Raw genomic sequence first — 20,996 nt, 5'->3', positions numbered from 1 at the left:
AGATATGTAGGTAAGCACTGTCTCGAAGTGGGGGTGAAGTGTGTGGTACACAGAAGGTGGGAGGTAGGTGTATGAGGAAGGGTAGTAAGTGGTGAAATGAGGAAGTTAATAATGAAAGAAAAAAAAGAGGTGTATGGGAAGTATCTGCAGAGATGTATGACAGATTAGGAGGTGCACAAGAAAAAGGAAAATGAGGTCAGGAGGAAGGTGAAGGAGATGAAAAAGAGGACAAATGGGTTGAGAAAGTATTGTCAAACTTCATAGAGAATAAATATGTTTTGGAAGAAGGTATATGGTGTTAGATGAACAAGAGAACAAATGGGAGTATCAGTGAAAGGAGCTAATGGGGATGTGGTAACAATCAATGAGATGAAGAGATGGAGTGAGTATTCTGAAAGTTGAATGTGTTCGATGACACAATGGCTGATGGAGGGTATCTGAAGTAAGGTGTTGTAAGGAGCACGAGAGTCATGGTAAACAGTCGGTTAAAAGAGAGGAGAGGTGGAAGTCATGCACAAGATGAATTACAGTGAAGGTGGAGTGGTTCACATGGCAACTGAATTTCTTTAGAAAGGGGATGAGTAATGATGATTGATCAATCACAATTTTCAATGTACATATGACCCACCACCTGGATGGAAGTTCCCAGTGGGAACAGGCAATAGAGATATCAAGAGACAGACAGACAGCATCATTTAAGGTGAACTGCCGGAGGATTGGCAGAAAGCTTGTATATTCCCATTACATAATGGCAAGGAGGATAAAAGTGACTGAGTACACCTGGTAAGTTGTATGAGAGGGTAATGACTGAGAAGATGGTGCCATGTACAGACCATCACATTGGATGGGATCAGTGTGGTTTCAAGAGCAGGAGAGGAAGCACAGACCAGGCATTTGCTTTAAAAATGTGTTAGAAGTAAGTGAAGAAAGAGGATTTGTGGGTGGCATTTATGGACAAGGAGAATACATATGAAAGGGCTGGGAGAGATGCTCTGTGAATGGTGCTACAAATATATAGTAAGGAAGGAAGGCTATCAGAAGCAGCATGGAGTTCTATCAGGAGAGTAAAGTGTGTGTGTGTGTGTGTGTGTGTGTGTGTGTGTGTGTGTGTGTGTGTGTGTGTGTGTTTGAAGGGACAAAGGTGGGTGGTTCCAAGTGTGCATGGATCTTTGTTAAGGATATCTGATATCACCATGGCTTTTTATTCTGTTCATGGATGGGGTCATGAATAAATAAATGTGAAGGTCATGCAGAAGGAGGGGTCTATGGCATACTGGGGGTTGGAAAGCCTGAGAGGGAAGTTGAATGCTGTGTGAGGATGAAATGGCCCTGGTGGTGGATTTAAGAAAGTAGTTACAGAAGCTGGTATCTAAGTTTGGTAAAGTAAATTAACATGGGAAGTTGACATTTAAAGTAAAAGGAAGTAAATAATGAGGTTAAACAGGGAAGCAAGACAGGTTGGTCTCAGTGTGTCAGAATGTAAAGGGCCTGGAGGAAGTGGAGTTTCTAAGATACCTTGGAGTGGACATGGCATCAGATGGAACTGTGAGCACTAAAGTTAATCACAATGTGGGGAAAAAGAGCAAAGTTCTTGGGTGCACTGAGAAGTGTGTGGAAGGAGAGTTAACTGTCTATGATGGCAAAGATGGGTATATCAGATGTTACAGTAGTCCCAGCAATGTTGTATGGGCCTTAAGCACACACACACACACACAGCAACAATAATAACAACAACAACAACAACAAAAAGAAATATGTTGGATAGAAAATGCCTGGGAACTATATATGGAGTGCTCAGGGTTGATCATATTAGGAATGATAGAGTAAGAGAGATGTGCGATAGCAAGTGGTGTATGACTGAGAGACCAGACCGTGTGCAGAAAAGATTTGGTAAAACAGAATGGATGAGAGAGGACATAATGGATGTGAAGGGAAAAGGGAAGGGAATACCAAAGGGAGATATAAGGATAATGAAAAATGCTCGTGAGTTATCAGGGCCTGAACATTTGGATGGGTGACAGGCATGCAGGAGACCATGAGAACTGGATTATGTGGCATACAGAGGGTGATGTACTGTCATTTGTCTATCCAAGGCATATATAGTGGTAAGACTAACCTAAGAAGAGTCTGTGGGGCTTAGGTGTGAACGAGGGCTCTGGTTTCAGTGCATTTTACTAAACAATTAGAGTGGATGTGAGCAAGTGAGGCTATTCTTCTGTTCCTAGTACAACTTCTTAATGTGGGAAATAGAGAACAAGTACACAAAAAAAAGATAGGTATCCATAGGGTGGAAAAAACTGGTCTGGCTGATGTACATCTTGACAGTGTGTGATCCTAAAGACATGTAAGCTCACAGGCTGGAAGTTCATAAGTGGAACCTCTCAGCCTGGTAGTGGTCACTGATTGGCCTAAGGTAGGCCAAAAATGAAAAAGCACTTGCAATCACATTTGGGTAGTTTGCACAATGTGAGTGAAGGCTGAGGCCTCCTCACCCTGAAATTGTGAGAAATGGATGGTTCTGATTCATGGAATCCCTAGGAATATACCTCATGCTAATGGGAAAAACTGTAAAAGCATGAAAATTTATTATTGGACATGGAATTCAAGGAACAGTGCTCTCACCTAACCAAAAGGATTGAAAATAAATCTTTGGTAGCTTTTCGTCAGTATCAGCAAACACTTCTTGAGAGCAAGGTTTCAGCAGTCTCTATAACGTCACTACACAAATACACAAATACATAATTCTAAGTTTCACTATTACAACCACATAAAAACTCAACTCTGGTCAAGTTACTGCACAATAATCATCAACAAGAACAATTCTGGAAATCCCATCAATGCAACTTCACATGTATATAACTCTAGTAAAGGTTATACCTCTCTAATCCAGCAACTCCCATGGTCCTGCAAGTTTTGAATCTGCCGCCATTTGTTATTAGTTTGTGAATCTGACACCAGGGTGGTGCTGTTAGCAGCATTAAGGCACAAAAATCTGTTTACACTGCAGCCAAGCTAATTAAGAGTCCTTTTCATTTCTTATATTAGGCTGTATTTTAGCCCTTCAGGATGTCATCCAAGAGACCATGAGGTGCAGAAGATGGAGCTAGGGCTATTAAGCATAGACATAAATCACTATCTAAGCTTGAAAAGGTGGAGACTGAAAAAATTAGATAAAGGAACTTCTGTAAAGGCTTTGTGTGAGTACCATGAGATTGGATCATCAACTGTGTATGATCTAGGGGTCAATTTCTGTTTTCTAGCATTTTCTGTGGTCCAGCAATAGCCAGGTCCCAAGGTTGCCAAATTAAAGAGGTACAACCTGTAATGCAAACAGCAGTACAGCCACACACAAACAAATCAAAATTCTTTCACCATCTTAAAGTGACACAGGAGAAAATTATGTTAATATCTAACCAGTGCGACAAGCAACCAACAAAGCATGCTGGGCTTTCTTGGAATTTGGATCAAAGGTTTGACGAGCTACATATTCTCTGATGGTATTCACATCCCCTTGCAGTGCTGCTCTTGTAAAAGGGTGACCAGAGTCTGGGTCATCTGGCCACAATGTTGAGAGGCTATCTGGATCATCAACAATTACTTCATCCGGTCCAGTTCCTGGATCATGAAGCTGGTTCATCCACCCTGTTTTGGAGGCATTAGAAATGTTAGTTTTTGGAAATCTAAAACACTCCTAGCTGATAAAGCCTGGAAATGTATGAACACTATCTTCCTTATAAAAGTTTACTTCACTTTAACTTCTTTTTAAACAGCCTTGAAAATCAGAGAGTATTTGTGAGTGTGTCAGCAGTTGTGATGTAAAAGAATTGAATGCAAAGGTGAGTTATGTGGAAGTCAAGGTATAATTGTAGCACATGGTGCATTCAGTATTATGAATGGAAATGGTGAAAAGCTTGAGTAGTTGTGTGCTGAAAAAGGACTAGTGAATGGGAATACCTGGTTTAAAAGGAGGGATATACACGAGTACATATTTGAGCAGGAGATGGTCAACTGGAATTACTGGATTACATATCAATTGATAAGTACATAAACAAGAGACTTTTGGATGTAAATCTGTTGAGATGGGCAAGATGGGCAGCTGTGGGGATGTCTGATCAATATCTTGTGGAAGTAAGGGTGAATATTTGCTGAGTTTTCTGAAAAGAGGAAACATTGCCAGCGAGAAGGGAGTGGTGAGACTAAGTGAGCTTGGGAAAGAGGCTTGTATGAAGTGCCAGGGGGGATTGAGCGTAGAATAGCAAAAGGTGAGAGTAAATGAAGCAAGGGGAAAAGGGTGATTAATGGGAAGTATTTAGGAGTATTTTGGTGGGGAGGAGCTGGTGACTGAGTTTGGTAAAGTGTGTGAAAGAAGAAAGTTAAGAGTAAATGTGAATAAGAGCAAGGTTATTAGGTACAGTAGGGTTGAGGGTCAAGTCAACTGGGAGGTAAGTTTGAATGGAGAAAAACTGAAGGAAGTAAAGTGTTTTAGATATCTGGGAGTGGATCTGGCAGCGGATGGAACCATGGAAGTGGAAGTGAATCATAGGGTGGGGGAAGGGGTGACAATTCTGGGAGCCTTGAAGAATGTTTGGAAGTCAAGAACATTATCTCGGAAAGCAAAAATGGGTATGTTTGAAGGAATAGTGGTTCCAACAATGTTGTATGGCTGCGAGGCGTGGGCTATGGATAGAGTTGTGCGCAGGAGGGTGGATGTGCTGGAAATGAGATGTTTGAGGACAATATATGGTGTGAGGTGGTTTGATCGAGTACGTAATAATAGGGTAAGAGAGATGTGTGGTAATAAAAAGAGTGTGGTTGAGATAGCAGAAGAGGTTGTTTTGAAATGGTTTGGTCACATGAAGAGAATGAGTGAGGAAAGATTGACAAAGAGGATATATGTGTCAGAGGTGGAGGGAACAAGGAGAAGTGGGAGACCAAATTGGAGGTGGAAAGATGGAATGAAAATGATTTTGAGTGATCAGGGCCTGAACATGCAGGAGGGTGAAAGGCGTGCAAGGAATAGAGTGAATTGGAACGATGTGGTATACCGGGGTCGACGTGCTGTCAATGAATTGAACCAGGGCATGTGAAGCATCTGGGGTAAACCATGGAAAGTTCTGTGGGGCCTGGATGTGGAAAGGGAGCTGTGGTTTCGGTGCATTATTACATGACAGCTAGAGACTGAGTGTGAACGAACTGGGCCTTTGTTGTCTTTTCCTAGCGCTACCTCGCACACATGAGGGGGGAGGGGGTTGTTATTCCATGTGTGGCGAGGTGGCGATGGGAATAAATATAGGCAGACAGTATGAATTATGTACATGTGTATATATGTATATGTCTGTGTGTGTATATATGTGTACATTGAGATGTATAGGTATGTATATTTGTGTGTGTGGACGTGTATGTATATACATGTGTATGTGGGTGGGTTGGGCCATTCTTTCGTCTGTTTCCTTGCACTACCTCGCTAACGCGGGAAACAGCGACAAAGCAAAATAAATAAAATAAATAATTTAGAAAAGTCGTAATGGGATGTGCAAGAGATGCTTGTGGCAGGTGAAAGATGAGAGACAGGCAGATTAGAAAGGGTACTGAGTGGTGAGATGAAGAAGTAAAGTTGTTAGTGAAAGAGAAGCGTTTGGGAGATACTTAAAAGGAAGGACAACAAATGATTGGGATGATGGATAAGAAAAAGTGGCAGGAAGTCAAAAGGAAGGTGCTGGGATTGAAAAAGAGGGCAAGTGAGATTAGGGAGAGTAGATGTTCTGGAAGGAGGTTAACAATGTGCAAATAACAAGAGACCAAATAGGAACATCAGTGAATGGGGCAAAGGGGTAGTAGTAACAGGTAGTGATGAGGTGGAGAAAAGATGGAGTGAGTATTTTGAAGGACTGTTGAATGTGTATGATGAAAGGGTGGCAGGTGTGGGGTGTTTGGGTCAGAGTGGTATGCAAAATGACAGTCATGGAGAGTATGTAGTTTGGTGAAGAGAGAAGAGGTATGATGAAATAGGGCAGAGTGGCTGGCATGGATGGTACTGCAGATGAATTTAAGAAAGGGGTTACTGTCTGTATGGGTAATGGTGAGGCACCTGAGGATTGGCAGAATGCATGTATAGTGCCACAACATACAAAGGCAAGGGGGGAAAAGGTGAGTATTCAAACTACACAGGTATAAGTCTGTTGTGTGTATTTGATAAACTGTATGGGTGGGTAGTGATTGAGAGGGTGAAGGCATGTACAAAGCATCTGACTGTGGAGGAGCAGTGTGGTTTCAGAAGTGGTAGAGAACATGTGGATCAAAGGTTAGCTTTAAAGAATGTGATATACTTACAGAAACTGATGGATCTGTACATGGCATTTATGGATACGGAGAAAGCATATGATACAGTTGATAGAGATGCCTTGTGGAAGGTCTTAAGAATAGAAGCAGTGAGAAGTGTTTTATCAAGAGTGTAAACCATGTAGGAGTAGGAAGAGAGTTAATAGTTCCAAGTGAAGGTTGGTCTACAATAGGGGAGCAAGATGACCCCATGATCACTTAATATGTTTATGGATGGGGTGGGGAGTGAGATAATATGATAGTTACGGAGAGAGGGGCAAATATGCAGTCTTTGGGGGATGAAAGGGCCTGGTAAGTGAATCAGTTGTTGTTTGCTTATGATACAACACTGGTGGTAGATTCTAGTAAGAAACTGAAAAAGCTGGTAACTAAGTTTGAAAGAGTGTGTGAAAGGAGGATGTTGAGAGCAAATGTGAATAAAAGCAAGACTTTTAGGTTTGGAAGAGTTGAGGATCATGTTCGTTGGGGTGTGAGTTTGAATGGAGAAAAACTGGAGAAAGTGAAGTGTTTTAAGTATCTGGGAGTGGACCTGGCAGCAAATGGAACCACGAAAGTGAGTCATTGGGTGGAGGAGTATATGAGAGTTCTGGGAGCACTGAAGAATGTATGGAATGAATAATGCTCTCTGTAAGGGCAAAAATGGGTATGTTTGAAGGTATATAGTCCCAGCAATATTACATGGATGCGAGGCATAGACTACAGATAAGGTTGTGCTGGGAAGGGGGATGTGTTGGAAATAAAATATCTGAGGACCATAAGTAATGTGAGGTGGACTAATTGAGTAAGTAATGAAAGGGTAAGAGAGAGGTGTGACAATAAAAAGAGTGTGGGTGAGAGAGCTGAAGAGGGTGTGCTGAAATAGTTTGGACATAGGAAGAGAATGAGTGAGAAAAGGTTGACAAAAAGGATATATGTGTCAGAAGTGAAGGGAACAAGTAGAACAGGGAGACCAAATTGGAGAAAGAGGGATGGAGTGAAAAAGATGTTGAGCAATCTCAGGGCCTGAACATGCAAGAGGGGGAAAGACATGCAAAGGATAGAGAGTACTGGAATGATGTATACTGGGGTTGCTGTACTGTCAGTGGACTGAACCATGCATATGAAGTGACCAGGGTAAAACACAGAAAGGTCTGTAGGGGCCTTGTTGTGGATAGGAAGCTCAGGCTTCTGTGCATTACTTAGGACAACTAGAGAATGGATTCAAGTAGATTTGACCTTTCTTTGTCTTTTCCTGGTGCTACCTCTTTGACTTAGGAAACAGTGATCAAGTATGAAAAATATGATGTTGACTTTAAAGTTTCAGAGGACACAAACAGTAGTGATGCTGGCAAAAATCTGATAATTTACTAATCATGCATCAAACATACACAGTGTGTGTGTGTGTGTGTGTGTGTGTGTGTGTGTGTGTGTGTGTGTGTGTGTGTGTGTGTGTGTAAATAGGAGTGAAGGCATGGTACATATACACAAGGTAAAGAGCCATGGCAATAGAAGTGTAGTTTTCTCTCCATAACACACAAATAGTAAACACATACACACACACACACAAAGGAGGGCAACAAAAATGGTACAAGAATTAAGACTAATGAGTTACAGGGAAAGGTCAAATATTTCAAATCTATCTTTGAATACAGAAGAGTGAAGGGTGACCTAATCATCACCTTTAGGTTTTCAAACATACTGATGTAGTGAACAGTGAATAGTTTTTTGAGATACAGGGACAGTGAAAACTGAAGAAATAAAAGGCAACTGAGCTAGAAACTTGCTGAAAAAGATGTCAAGAGGTACTTCTATAGTATAGGAGCGGCGGATGAATGGAATAAAATGAGTGAGGATGTGAGTAATGCAGACAGCATACTTAAATTTAAGAAGCTGTATTATAGAAGAGGATTTTCAAAAGGTGGAAACTACTTCTGACACAAATATCGTCCTTGTCATATATCCTATATAAACATGTAAATATATGGTACATATATCCTCTGCCATTGTACAAAGGCAAAGGGGATGAAAGTGGGTGATCAAATTCCAGAGGTATAAGTTTGTTGAGTATTCCTGGGAAATTATATGGGAGGGTATTGATTAAGAGGGTGAAGGCATGTACAGTGCATCAGATTGGAGAAGAGCAGTGTGGTTTCAGAAGTGGTAGAGGATGTGTGGATCAGGAGTTTGCTTTGAAGAATGTATGTGAGAAATACTTAGAAAAGCAAATGGATTTGTATGTAGCATTTATGGATCTGGAGAAGGCATATGATAAAGATGATAGAGATGCTCTGTGGAAGGTATTAAGAATATATGGTGTGGGGGCAAGTTGTTAGAAGCAGTGTAAAGTTTTTATCGAGGATGTAAGGCTTGTGCATGTGTAGGAAGAGAGGAAAGTTAGTGGTTCTCAGTGAATGGTGGTTTGCGGCAGGGGTGCGTGATGCCTCCATAGCTGTTTAATTTGTCTATGGATGGGGTTGTTAAGGAGGTGAATGCAAGAGTTTTGGAGAGAGGCAAGTATGCAGTCTGTTATGGATGAGTGAGCTTGGGAAGTGAGTTAGTTGCTGTTCGATGATGATACAGCGCTGGTGGCTAATTCGGGTGAGAAACGGCAGAAGCTGGTGACTGAGTTTGGTAAAGTGCGTGAAAGAAGAAAGCTGAGAGTAAATGTGAATAAGAGCAAGGCTATTAGGTACAGTAGGGTTAAGGGACAAGTCAATTGGGAGGTAAGTTTGAATGGAGAAAAACTGGAGGAAGTGAGGTGTTTCAGATATCTGGGAGTGGATTTCGCAGTGGATGGAAGTGAGTCATAGGGTGGGGGAGGGGATGAAAGTTTTGGGAGCGTTTGAAGAAGTCGAGAACATTTTCTCGGGAAGCAAAAATGGGTATGTTTGAAGGAATAGTGGTTCCAACAATGTTATATGGTTGCGAGGCGTGGGCTATAGATAGAGTTGTGCGCAGGAGGGTGGATGTGCTGGAAATGAGATGTTTGAGGACAATATGTGGTGTGAGGTGCTTTGATCAAGTAAGTAATAATAGGGAAAGAGAGATGTGTGGTAATAAAAAGAGTGTGGTTGAGAGAGCAGAAGAGGGTGTTTTAAAATGGTTTGGTCACACGGACAGAATGAGTGAGGAAAGATTGACAAAGAGGATATATGTGTCAGAAGTGGAGGGAACGAGGAGAAGTGGGAGACCAAATTGGAGGTGGAAAGATGGAGTGAAAAAGATTTTGAGTGATCAGGGCCTGAACATGCAGGAGGTTGCAAGGCGTCAAGGAATAGAGTGAATTGGAACGATGTGGTACACCAGGGTCGACATATTGTCAATGGATTGAACCAGGGCATGTGAAGCATCTGAGGTAAACCATGGAAAGTTCTTTGGGGCCTGGATGTGGAAAGGGAGCTGTGGTTTCGGTGCATTATTACATGACAGTTAGAGACCGAGTGGGAACGAATGTGGCCTTTGTTGTCTTTTCCTAGCGCTACCTTGCACACATGAGGGGGTGCGGGCTTTTTATTTCATGTGTGGCGGGGTGGCAATGGGAATGAACAAAGGCAGACAGTATGAATTATGGACATGTGTATATATGTATATGTCTGTGTGTGTATATATATATATATGTATACGCTGAGATGTATAGGTATGTATATTTGCGTGTGTGGACGTGTATGTATATACATGTGTATGTGGATGGGTTGGGCCATTCTTTCGTCTGTTTTCTTGCGCTATCTCGCTAACGCAGAAGACAGCGACAAGGAAAAATAAATAAAAAAAAATATATAAATATACATAAGTATATGTATGTATGTAAGTAGGAGAGATGGTCAGAGAGCATTATTGGATTACATGTTTATTGACAGGCACGCGAAAGAGACTTTTGGATGGTAATGTGCTGAGAGGTGCAACTGGAGGGATGTCTGATAATTATCTTGTGGAGGCGAAGGTGAAGATTTGTAGAGGTTTTCAGAAAAGAAGAGAGAATGTTGGGGTGAAGAGAGTGGTGAGAGTAAGTGAGCTTGGGAAGGAGACCTGTGTGAGGAAGTACAAGGAAAGACTGAGTACAGAGTGGAAATAGGTGAGAACAAAGGAGGTAAGGGGAGTGGGGGAGAAATGTAATGTATTTAGTGAAGCAGTGATGGCTTACGCAAAAGATGCTTGTGGCATGAGAAGCGTGGGAGGTGGGCAGATTAGAAAGGGTAGTGAGTGGTGAGATAAAGAAATAAGAGTATTAGTGAAAGAGAAGAGAGAGGCATTTGGACGATTTTTGCAGGGAAATAATGCAAATGAGTGGGAGATGTATAAAAGAAAGAGGAAGGAGGTCAAGAGAAAGGTGCAAGAGGTGAAAAAGAGGGCTAATGAGAGTTGGGGTAAGAGAGTATCATTAAATTTTAGGGAGGATAAAAAGATGTTTTGGAAGCAGGTAAATAAAGTGCGCAACACAAGAGAACAAATGGGACATTGGTAAAGGGGGTAAATGGGGGGGTAACAACAAGTAGTGAAGTGAGGAGATGGAGTGAGTATTTTGAAGGTTTGTTGAATGTGTTTGATGATAGAGTGGTAGATATAGGGTGTTTTGGTAGACGTGGTGTGCAAAGTGAGAAGGTTAGGGAGAATGATTTGGTAAACAGAGAAGAGGTAGTAAAAGCTTTGAGGGAGATGAAAACCTGCAAGGCAGCAGGTTTGGATGGTATTGCAGTGGAATTTATCAAAAAAGGAGGTGACTGTGTTGTTGACTGGTTGGTAAGGTTATTTAATATATGTATGACTCATGGTGAAATGCCTGGGGATTGGCGGAATGCTTGCATTTTGCCATTGTACAAAGGCAAAGGGGATAAAGGTGAGTGCTCAATTTACAGAGGCATAAGTTTGTTGAGTATTCCTGGAAAATTATATGGGAGGTTATTAATTGAGAGGGTGAAGGCATTTACAGAGCATCAGATTGCCTCCAAACCTGACATTCACAGGGAACCAATCACTTTCCTCTCTTCCTACTCGTACACATGCCTTACATCCTCGATAAAAACTTTTCACTGCTTCTAACAACTTGCCTCCCACACCATATACTCTTAATACCTTCCACAGAGCATCTCTATCAACTCTATCACATGCCTTCTCCTGATCCATAAATGCTACATACGAATCCATTTGCTTTTCTAAGTATTTCTCATATACATTCTTCAAAGCAAACACCTGATCCACACATCCTCTACCACTTCTGAAACCACGCTGCTCCTCCCCAATCTAGTGCTCAGTACATGCCTTCACCCTTTCAATCAATACCGTCCCATATAATTACCCAGGAATACTCAACAAACTTATACCTCTGCAATCTGAGGACTCACCTTTATCCCATTTGCCTTTGTACAATGGCACTTAACATGCATTCCGCCAATCCTCAGGCACTTCACCATGATCCATACATACAATGAATATCCTCACCAACCAGTCAACAACACAGTCACCCCCTTTTTTAATAAATTCCACTGCAATACCATCCAAACCTGCCATCTTGCCAGCTTTCATCTTCCTCAAAGCTTTCACTACCTCTTCTCTGTTTACCTAATCATTCTCCCTGGCCCTCTCACCTCACACACCACCTCAACGAAAACACCCTATATCTGCCACTCTATCATCAAACACATTCAACAAACCTTCAAAATACTCACTCTATCTCCTCACTTCACTACTACTCGTTGTTACCTCCCCATTTGCCCCCTTTACCGACGCTCCCATTTGTTCTCTTATGTTACGCACTTTATTTACCTGCTTCCAAAACATCTTTTTATTTTCACAAAAATTTAATGAAACTCTCTCACCCCAACTCTCGATTGCCCTCTTTTTCACTTCTTGTACCTTTCTCTTGACCTCTTACCTCCTTTTACACATCTCCCAGTCATTTGCACTATTTCCCTGAAAAAATCATCCAAAGGCCTCTCTCTTCTCTTTCACTAGCAATCTCACTTCTTCATCCCTCCACTCACTACTCTTTCTAATCTGCCCACCTCCCACCTTTCTGATGCCATAGGCAACTTTTGCACAAGCAATCACTGCTTCCCTAAATTATATCCCATTCCTCTCACACTCCCCTTACGTCATTTGCTCTCACCTTTTTCCATTCTGTACTCAATCTCTCCTGGAACTTCCTCACACAAGTCTCCTTTCCAAGCTCACTTACTCTCACCACTCTCTTCACCCAACGTTCTTTCTTCTTTTCTGAAAACCTCTACATATCTTAACCTTCACCTTCACAAGATAATGATCAGACATCCCCACAGTTGCCCTTCTCAACATATTAAGATTGAAAAGTCTCTCTTTCGTGCACCCATCAATTAACACGTAATCCAGAAACACTATCTTGCCATCTCTCCTACTTATATACACATACTTATGTACATCTCTCTTTTTAAACCAGGTATTCCCAATCACCAGTCCTTTTTCAGCACACAAATCTACAAGCTCTTCATCATTTCCATTTACAACAATAAACACACCATGTACATCAATTATACCCTGAACTGCCACATTACTCACCTTTGCACTGAAATCACCCATCACCATAACCCAGTACCGTGCATCAAAGCCGCTAACCCACTCACTCAGCTGCTCCTAAAACACCTACCTTTCATGATCTTTCTTCTCATGAAAATATATATATATATATATATATATATATATATATATATATATTTATCTATTTTGCTTTATCGCTGTCTCCCGCGTTTGTGAGGTAGCGCAAGGAAACAGACGAAAGAAATGGCCCAACCCACCCCCATACACATGTATATACATACACGTCCACACACGCAAATATACATACCTATACAGCTCAATGTACACATATATATACACACACAGGCACATACCTATATACCCATGCACACAATTCACACTGTCTGCCTTTATTCATTCCCATCGCCACCTCGCCACACATGGAATACCATCCCCCTCCCCCCTCATGTGTGCGAGGCAGCGCTAGGAAAAGACAACAAAGGCCCCATTCGTTCACACTCAGTCTCTAGCTGTCATGCAATAATGCCTGAAACCACAGCTCCCTTTCCACATCCAGGCCCCACACAACTTTCCATGGTTTACCCCATATGCGTCACATGCTCTGATTCAATCCACTGACAGCACGTCAACCCCGGTATAACACATCGATCCAATTCACTTTATTCCTTGCACGCCTTTCACCCTCCTGCATGTTCAGGCCCCGATCACTCAAAATCTTTTTTCACTCCATCTTTCCACCTCCATTTGGTCTCCCACTTCTCCTTGTTCCCTCCACCTCCGACACATATATCCTCTTGGTCAATCTTTCCTCACTCATTCTCTACATGTACCCAAACCATTTCAGAACACCCACTTCTGCTCTCTCAACCACGCTCTTTTTATTTCCACACATCTCTCTTACCCTTACATTACTTAATCGATCAAACCACCTCACACCACACATTGTCCTCAAACAGCTCATTTCCAGCACATCCACCCTCCTGTGCACAACTCTTCCATAGCCCACGCCTCGCAACCATACAACATTGTTGGAACCACTAACCCTTCAAACATACCCATTTTGTTTTCCGAGATAATGTTCTCGACTTCCACACATTCTTCAAGGCTCCCAGGATTTTTCGCCCCCTCCCCCACCCTATGATTCACTTCTGCTTCCATGGTTCCATCCGCTGCCATATCCACTCCCAGGTATCTAAAACACTTTACTTCCTCCAGTTTTTCTCCATTCAAACTTACCTCCCAACTGACTCGACCCTCAACACTACTATATATATATATATATATATATATATATATATATATATATATATATATATATAATCTCTGGGGATAGGGGATTAAGAATACTTCCCACGTATTCCCTGCGTGTCGTAGAAGGCGACTAAAAGGGGAGGGAGCGGGGGGCTGGAAATCCTCCCCTCTCGGTTTTTTTTTCAATTTTCCAAAAGAAGGAAGAGAGAATTGGGCCAGGTGAGGGTATTCCCTCAAAGGCCCAGTCCTCTGTTCTTAACGCTACCTCGCTAATGCGGGAAATGGCGAATAGTTTGAAAGAAAGAAATATATATATATATATATATATATATATATATATATATATATATATATATTTTGTTCATACTATTCGCTATTTCCCGCAATAGCGAGGTAGCGTCAAGAACAGAGGACCTTGGAGGGAATATCCTCACCTGGCCCTCTTCTCTGTTCCTTCTTTTGGAAAAAAAAAAAAAAATGTAAATGGAAATGGTGAAGAGCTTGTAGATTTATGTGCTGAAAAAGGACTGGTGATTGGGAATATACATAAGTATACGTATGTAAGTAGGAGAGATGGCTAGAGGGCGTTATTGGATTACGTGTTAATTGATAGGCGCGCGAAAGAGAGACTTTTCAATGTTAATGTGCTGAGAGGTGCAACTGGAGGGATGTCTGATCATTATCTTGTGGAGGCGAAGATGAAGATTTGTAGGGGTTTTCAGAAAAGAAGAGAGAATGTAGGGGTGAAGAGAGTGGTGAGAGTAAGTGAGCTTGGGAAGGAGACTTGTGTGAGGAGGTACCAGGAGAGACTGAGTACAGAATGGAAAAAGGTGAGAACAAAGGAGGTAAGGGGAGTGGGGGAGAAATGGAATGTATTTAGTGAAGCAGGGATGGCTTGCGCAGAAGATGCTTGTGGCATGGGAAGTGTGGGAGGTGGGTTGATTAGAAAGGGTAGTGAGTGGTAAGATAAAGCAGTAAGATTATTGGTGAAAGAGAAGAGAGAGATATTCGGACGATTTTTGCAGGGAAATAATGCAAATGAGTGGGAGATGTATAAAAGAAAGAGGCAGGAGGTTAAAAGAAAGGTGCAAGAGGTGAAAAAGAGGGCAAATGAGAGATGGGGTGAGAGAGTATCATTAAATTTTAGGGAGGATAAAAAGATGTTTTGGAAGGAGATAAATAAAGTGCGTAAGACAAAGGAGCAAATGGGAACTTCAGTGAAGGGGGCTAATGGAGAGGTGATAACAAGCAGTAATGATGTGAGAAGGAGATGGAGTGAGTATTTTGAAGGTTTGTTGAATGTGTTTGATGATAGAGTGGCAGATATAGGGTGTTTTGGTTGAGGTGGTGTGCAAAGTGAGAGAGTTAGGGAAAATGATTTGGTAAACAGATAAGAGGTAGTAAAAGCTTTGCGGATGATGAAAGCCGGCAAGGCAACAGGTTTGAATGGTATTGCAGTGGAATTTATTAAAAAAGGGGGTGACTGTATTGTTGACTGGTTGGTAAGGTTATTTAATGTATGTATGATTCATGGTGAGGTGCCAGAGGATTGGCGGAATGCGTGAATAGTGTACAAAGGCAAAGGGGATAAGAGTAAATGCTCAAATTACAGAGGTATAAGTTTGTTCAGTATTCCTGGTAAATTATATGGGAGGGTGTTGATTGAGAGGGTGAAGGCATGTACAGAGCATCAGATTGGGGAAGAGCAGTGTGGTTTCAGAAGTGGTAGACGATGTGTGGATTAGGTGTTTGCTTTGAAGAATGTATGTCAGAAATACTTAGAAAAGCAAATGGATTTGTATGTAGCATTTATGAATCTGGAGAAGGCATATGATAGACTTGATAGAGATGCTCTGTGGAAGGTATTAAAAATATATAGTGTGGGAGGCAAGTTGTTAGAAGCAGTGAAAAGTTTTTATCGAGAATGTAAGACATGTGTACGTGTAGGAAGAGAGGAGAGTGACTGGTTCTCGGTGAATGTAGGTTTGCGGCAGGGGTGTGTGATGTCTCCATGGTTGTTTAATTTGTTTATGGATGGGGTTGTTAGGGAGGTGAATGCAAGAGTTTTGGAAAGAGGGGCGAGTATGCAGTCTGTTGTGGGTGAGAGAGCTTGGGAAGTAAGTCAGTTGTTGTTTGCTGATGATACAGCGCTGGTGGCTGATTCATGTGAGAAACTGCAGAAGCTGGTGACTGAGTTTGGTAAAGTGTGTGAAAAAAAGTTTAGAGAAAATGTGAATAAGAGCAAGGTTATTAGGTACAGTAGGGTTGAGGGTCAAGTCAATTGGGAGGTAAGTTTGAATGGAAAAAAACTGGAGGAAGTAAAGTGTTTTAGATATCTGGGAGTGGATCTGGCAGTGGATGGAACCATGGAAGCGGAAGTCAATCATAGGGTGGGGAGGGGGCGAAAATTCTGGGAGCCCTGAAGAATGTTTGGAAGTCGAGAACATTATCTCGGAAAGAAAAAATGCCCTGATTCAATCCATTGACAGCACGTCGACCCCGGTATACCACATTCATCCAATTCACTCTATTCCTTGCACGCCTTTCACCCTCCTGCATGTTCAGGCCCCGATCACTCAAAATCTTTTTCACTCCCATCTTTCCACCTCCAATTGGGTCTTCCACTTCTCCTTGTTCCCTTCACCTCCGACACATATATCCTCTTGGTCAATGTTTCCTCACTCATTCTCTCCATGTGCCCAAACCATTTCAAAACACCCTCTTCTGCTCTTTCAACCATGCTCTTTTTATTTCCACACATCTCTCTTACCCTTACATTACTTACTCGATCTAACCACTTCACACCACATATTGTCCTCAAACACCTCATTTCCAGCACATCCACCCTCCTGTGCAAAACTCTATCCAGGTACAGTAGGGTTGAGGGTCAATTCAATTGGGAGGTGAGTTTGAATGGAGAAAAACTGGAGGAAGTGAAGTGTTTTAGATATCTGGGAGTGGATCTGGCAGCGGATGAACCATGAAAGCGGAAGTGGATCATAGGGTGGGGGAGGGGGCGAAAATTCTGGGAGCCTTGAAGAATGTGTGGAAGTCGAGAACATTATCTCGGAAAGCAAAAATGGGTATGTTTGAAGGAATAGTGGTTCCAACAATGTTGTATGGTTGCGAGGCGTGGACTATGGATAGAGTTGTGCGCAGGAGGATGGATGTGCTGGAAATGAGATGTTTGAGGACAATGTGTGGTGTGAGGTGGTTTGATCGAGTAAGTAACGTAAGGGTAAGAGAGATGTGTGGAAATAAAAAGAGCGTGGTTGAGAGAGCAGAAGAGGGTGTTTTGAAATGGTTTGGTCACATGGAGAGAATGAGTGAGGAAAGATTGACCAAGAGGATATATGTGTCGGAGGTGGAGGGAACGAGGAGAAGAGGGAGACCAAATTGGAGGTGGAAAGATGGAGTGAAAAAGATTTTGTGTGATCGGGGCCTGAACATGCAGGAGGGTGAAAGGAGGGCAAAGAATAGAGTGAATTGGAGCGATGTGCTATACCGGGGTTGACGTGCTGTCAGTGGATTGAATCAAGGCATGTGTATGGGGGTGGGTTGGGCCATTTCTTTCGTCGGTTTCCTTGCGCTACCTCGCATATAGTAGGGACAGGTCATGTTATGGCGTAAGATAGGTGCTTCAGAAAGTGATATTTAAAATGTGCTCAACTGTACCATTAGTTTCCATTATATATATATATATATATATATATATATATATATATATATATATATATATATATATCTCATGCCACAAGCATCTTTTGCGCAATCCATCACTGATTCCCTTAATACATCCCATTCCTCCCCCATCTCCCCTTACTTACATTGTTCTCACCTTTTTCCTTTCTGTACTCAGTCTCTCCTGGTACTTCCTCACACAAGTCTCCTTCCCAAGCTCACTTACTCTCACCACCCTCTTCACCCCAACATTTACTCTTCTCTTCTGAAAACCCATACAAATCTTCACCTTAGCCTCCACAAGATAATGATCAGACATCCCTCCAGTTGCAGCTCTCAGCACATTTACATCCAAAAGTCTCTCTTTCAGGCGCCTGTCAATTGACACGTAATCCAAAAACGCTCTCTGGCCATCTCTCCTACTTACATACGTATACTTATGTATATCTCGCTTTTTAAACCAGGTATTCCCAATCACCAGTCCTTTTTCAGCACAAAAATCTACAAGCTCTTCACCATTTCCATTTACAACACTGAACACCCCATGTATACCAATTATTACCTCAACTGTATTGTTGACTGGTTGGTAAGGTTATTTAATGTATGTATGACTCATGGTGAGGTGCCTGAGGATTGGCAGAATGCGTGCATAGTGCCATTGTAAAAAGGCAAAGGGGATAAGAGTAAGAGCTCAAATTACAGAGGTATAAGTTTGTTGAGTATTCCTGGTAAATTATATGGGAGGGTATTGATTGGGAGGGTGAAGGCATGTACAGAGCATCAGATTGGGGAAGAGCAGTGTGGTTTTAGAAGTGGTAGAGGATGTGTAGATCAAGTGTTTGCTTTGAAGAATGTATGTGAGAAAAACTTAGAAAAGCAAATGGATTTGTATGTAGCATTTATGGATCTGGAGAAGGCATATGATAGAGTTGATAGAGATGCTCTGTGGAAGGTATTAAGAATATATGGTCTGGGTGGCAAGTTGTTAGAAGCAATGAAAAGTTTTTATCGAGGATGTAAGGCATGTGTACGTGTAGGAAGAGAGGAAAGTGATTGGTTCTCAGTGAATGTAGGTTCGCGGCAGGTGTGTATGATGTCTCCATGGTTGGTTAATTTGTTTATGGATGGGCTTGTTAGGGAGGTGAATGCAAGAGTTTTGGAAAGAGGGGCAAGAATGAAGTCTGTTGTGGATGAGAGAGCTTGGGAAGTGAGTCAGTTGTTGTTCGCTGATGATACAGCGCTGGTGGCTGATTCATGTGAGAAACTGCAGAAGCTGGTGACTGAGTTTGGTAAAATGTGTGAAAGAAGAAAGTTAAGAGTAAATGTGAATAAGAGCAAGGTTATTAGGTACACTAGGGTTGAGGGTCAATTCAATTGGGAGGTAAGTTTGAATAGAGAAAAACTGGAGGAAGTAAAGTGTTTTAGATATCTGGGAGTGGATCTTATTCACATTTACTCTTAACTTTCTTCTTTCATACACTTTACCAAACTCAGTCACCAGCTTCTGCAGTTTCTCACATGAATTAGCCACCAGCGCTGTATCATCAGCGAACAACAACCGACTCACTTCCCAAGCTCTCTCATCCACAATATATATATATATATATATACATATATATATATATATATATATATATATATTATATTTTTTTTTTATTATACTTTGTCGCTGTCTCCCGCGTTTGCGAGGTAGCACAAGGAAACAGACGAAAGAAATGGCCCAAACCCCCATACACATGTATATACATACGTCCACACACGCAAATATACATACCTACACAGCTTTCCATGGCTTACCCCAGACGCTTCACATGCCTTGATTCAATCCACTGACAGCACGTCAACCCCGGTATACCACATCGCTCCAATTCACTCTATTCCTTGCCCTCCTTTCACCCTCCTGCATGTTCAGGCCCCGATCACACAAAATCTTTTTCACTCCATCTTTCCACCTCCAATTTGGTCTCCCTCTTCTCCTTGTTCCCTCCACCTCCGACACATATATCCTCTTGGTCAATCATTCCTCACTCATCCTCTCCATGTGCCCAAACCACTTCAAAACACCCTCTTCTGCTCTCTCCACCACGCTCTTTTTATTTCCACACATCTCTCTTACCCTTACGTTACTCACTCGATCAAACTACCTCACACCACACATTGTCCTCAAACATCTCATTTCCAGCACATCCATCCTCCTGCGCACAACTCTATCCATAGCCCACGCCTCGCAACCATACAACATTCTTGGAACCACTATTCCTTCATACATACCCATTTTTGCTTTCCGAGATAATGTTCTCGACTCCCACACATTCTTCAAGGCCCCCAGAATTTTCGCCCCCTCCCCCACCCTATGATCCACTTCCGCTTCCATGGTTCCATCCGCTGCCAGATCCACTCCCAGATATCTAAAACACTTCACTTCCTCCAGTTTTTCTCCATTCAAACTCACCTCCCAATTGACTTGACCCTCAACCCTACTGTACCTAATAACCTTGCTCTTATTCACATTTACTCTTAACTTTCTTCTTCCACACACTTTACCAAACTCAGTCACCAGCTTCTGCAGTTTCTCACATGAATCAGCCACCAGCGCTGTATCATCAGCGAACAACAACTGACTCACTTCCCAAGCTCTCTCATCCCCAACAGACTTCATACTTGCCCCTCTTTCCAAAACTCTTGCATTTACCTCCCTAACAACGCCATCCATAAACAAATTAAACAACCATGGAGACATCACACACCCCTGCCGCAAACGTACATTCACTGAGAACCAATCACTTTCCTCTCTTCCTACACGTACACATATATATATATATATATATATATATATATATATATATATATATATATATGCTACATACAAATCCATTTGCTTTTCTAAGTATTTCTCACATACATTCTTCAAAGCAAATGCCTGATCCACACATCCTCTACCACTTCTGAAACCACACTGCTCTTCCCCAATCTGATGCTCTGTACATGCCTTCACCCTCTCAATCAATACCCTCCCATATAATTTACCAGGAATACTCAACAAACTTATTCCTCTGTAATTTGAGCACTCACTCTTATCCCCTTTGCCTTTGAACAATGGCACTATGCACGCATTCCGCCAATCCTCTGGCACCTCACTATGAGTCATACATACATTAGATAACCTTACCAACCAGTCAATAATACAGTCACCCCCATTTTTAATAAGTTCCACTGCAATACCATCCAAACCTGCTGCC

The 20,996-nt window shown here is 42.0% G+C and overlaps 1 protein-coding gene across 1 annotated transcript in view; it reads right to left on the bottom strand.

Moving 5' to 3' along the window:
* LOC139751370 (uncharacterized) overlaps nucleotides 1-20,996 on the bottom strand; it is a 298,963-nt gene that overhangs the window by 176,631 nt on the left and 101,336 nt on the right. Inside the window, exon 3 of the mRNA XM_071666735.1 lies at nucleotides 3,415-3,642. Coding sequence (XP_071522836.1) covers nucleotides 3,415-3,642 — 228 coding nt within the window. The remainder of the gene's footprint in view (nucleotides 1-3,414; nucleotides 3,643-20,996) is intronic.

Source organism: Panulirus ornatus, chromosome 11 (genome assembly GCF_036320965.1).
Source record: "Panulirus ornatus isolate Po-2019 chromosome 11, ASM3632096v1, whole genome shotgun sequence".
In the NCBI taxonomy this organism is placed as follows: domain Eukaryota; kingdom Metazoa; phylum Arthropoda; class Malacostraca; order Decapoda; family Palinuridae; genus Panulirus; species Panulirus ornatus.
Note: the sequence above shows the minus strand (reverse complement) of the source record. Positions and strands in the feature narration are given on the sequence as shown.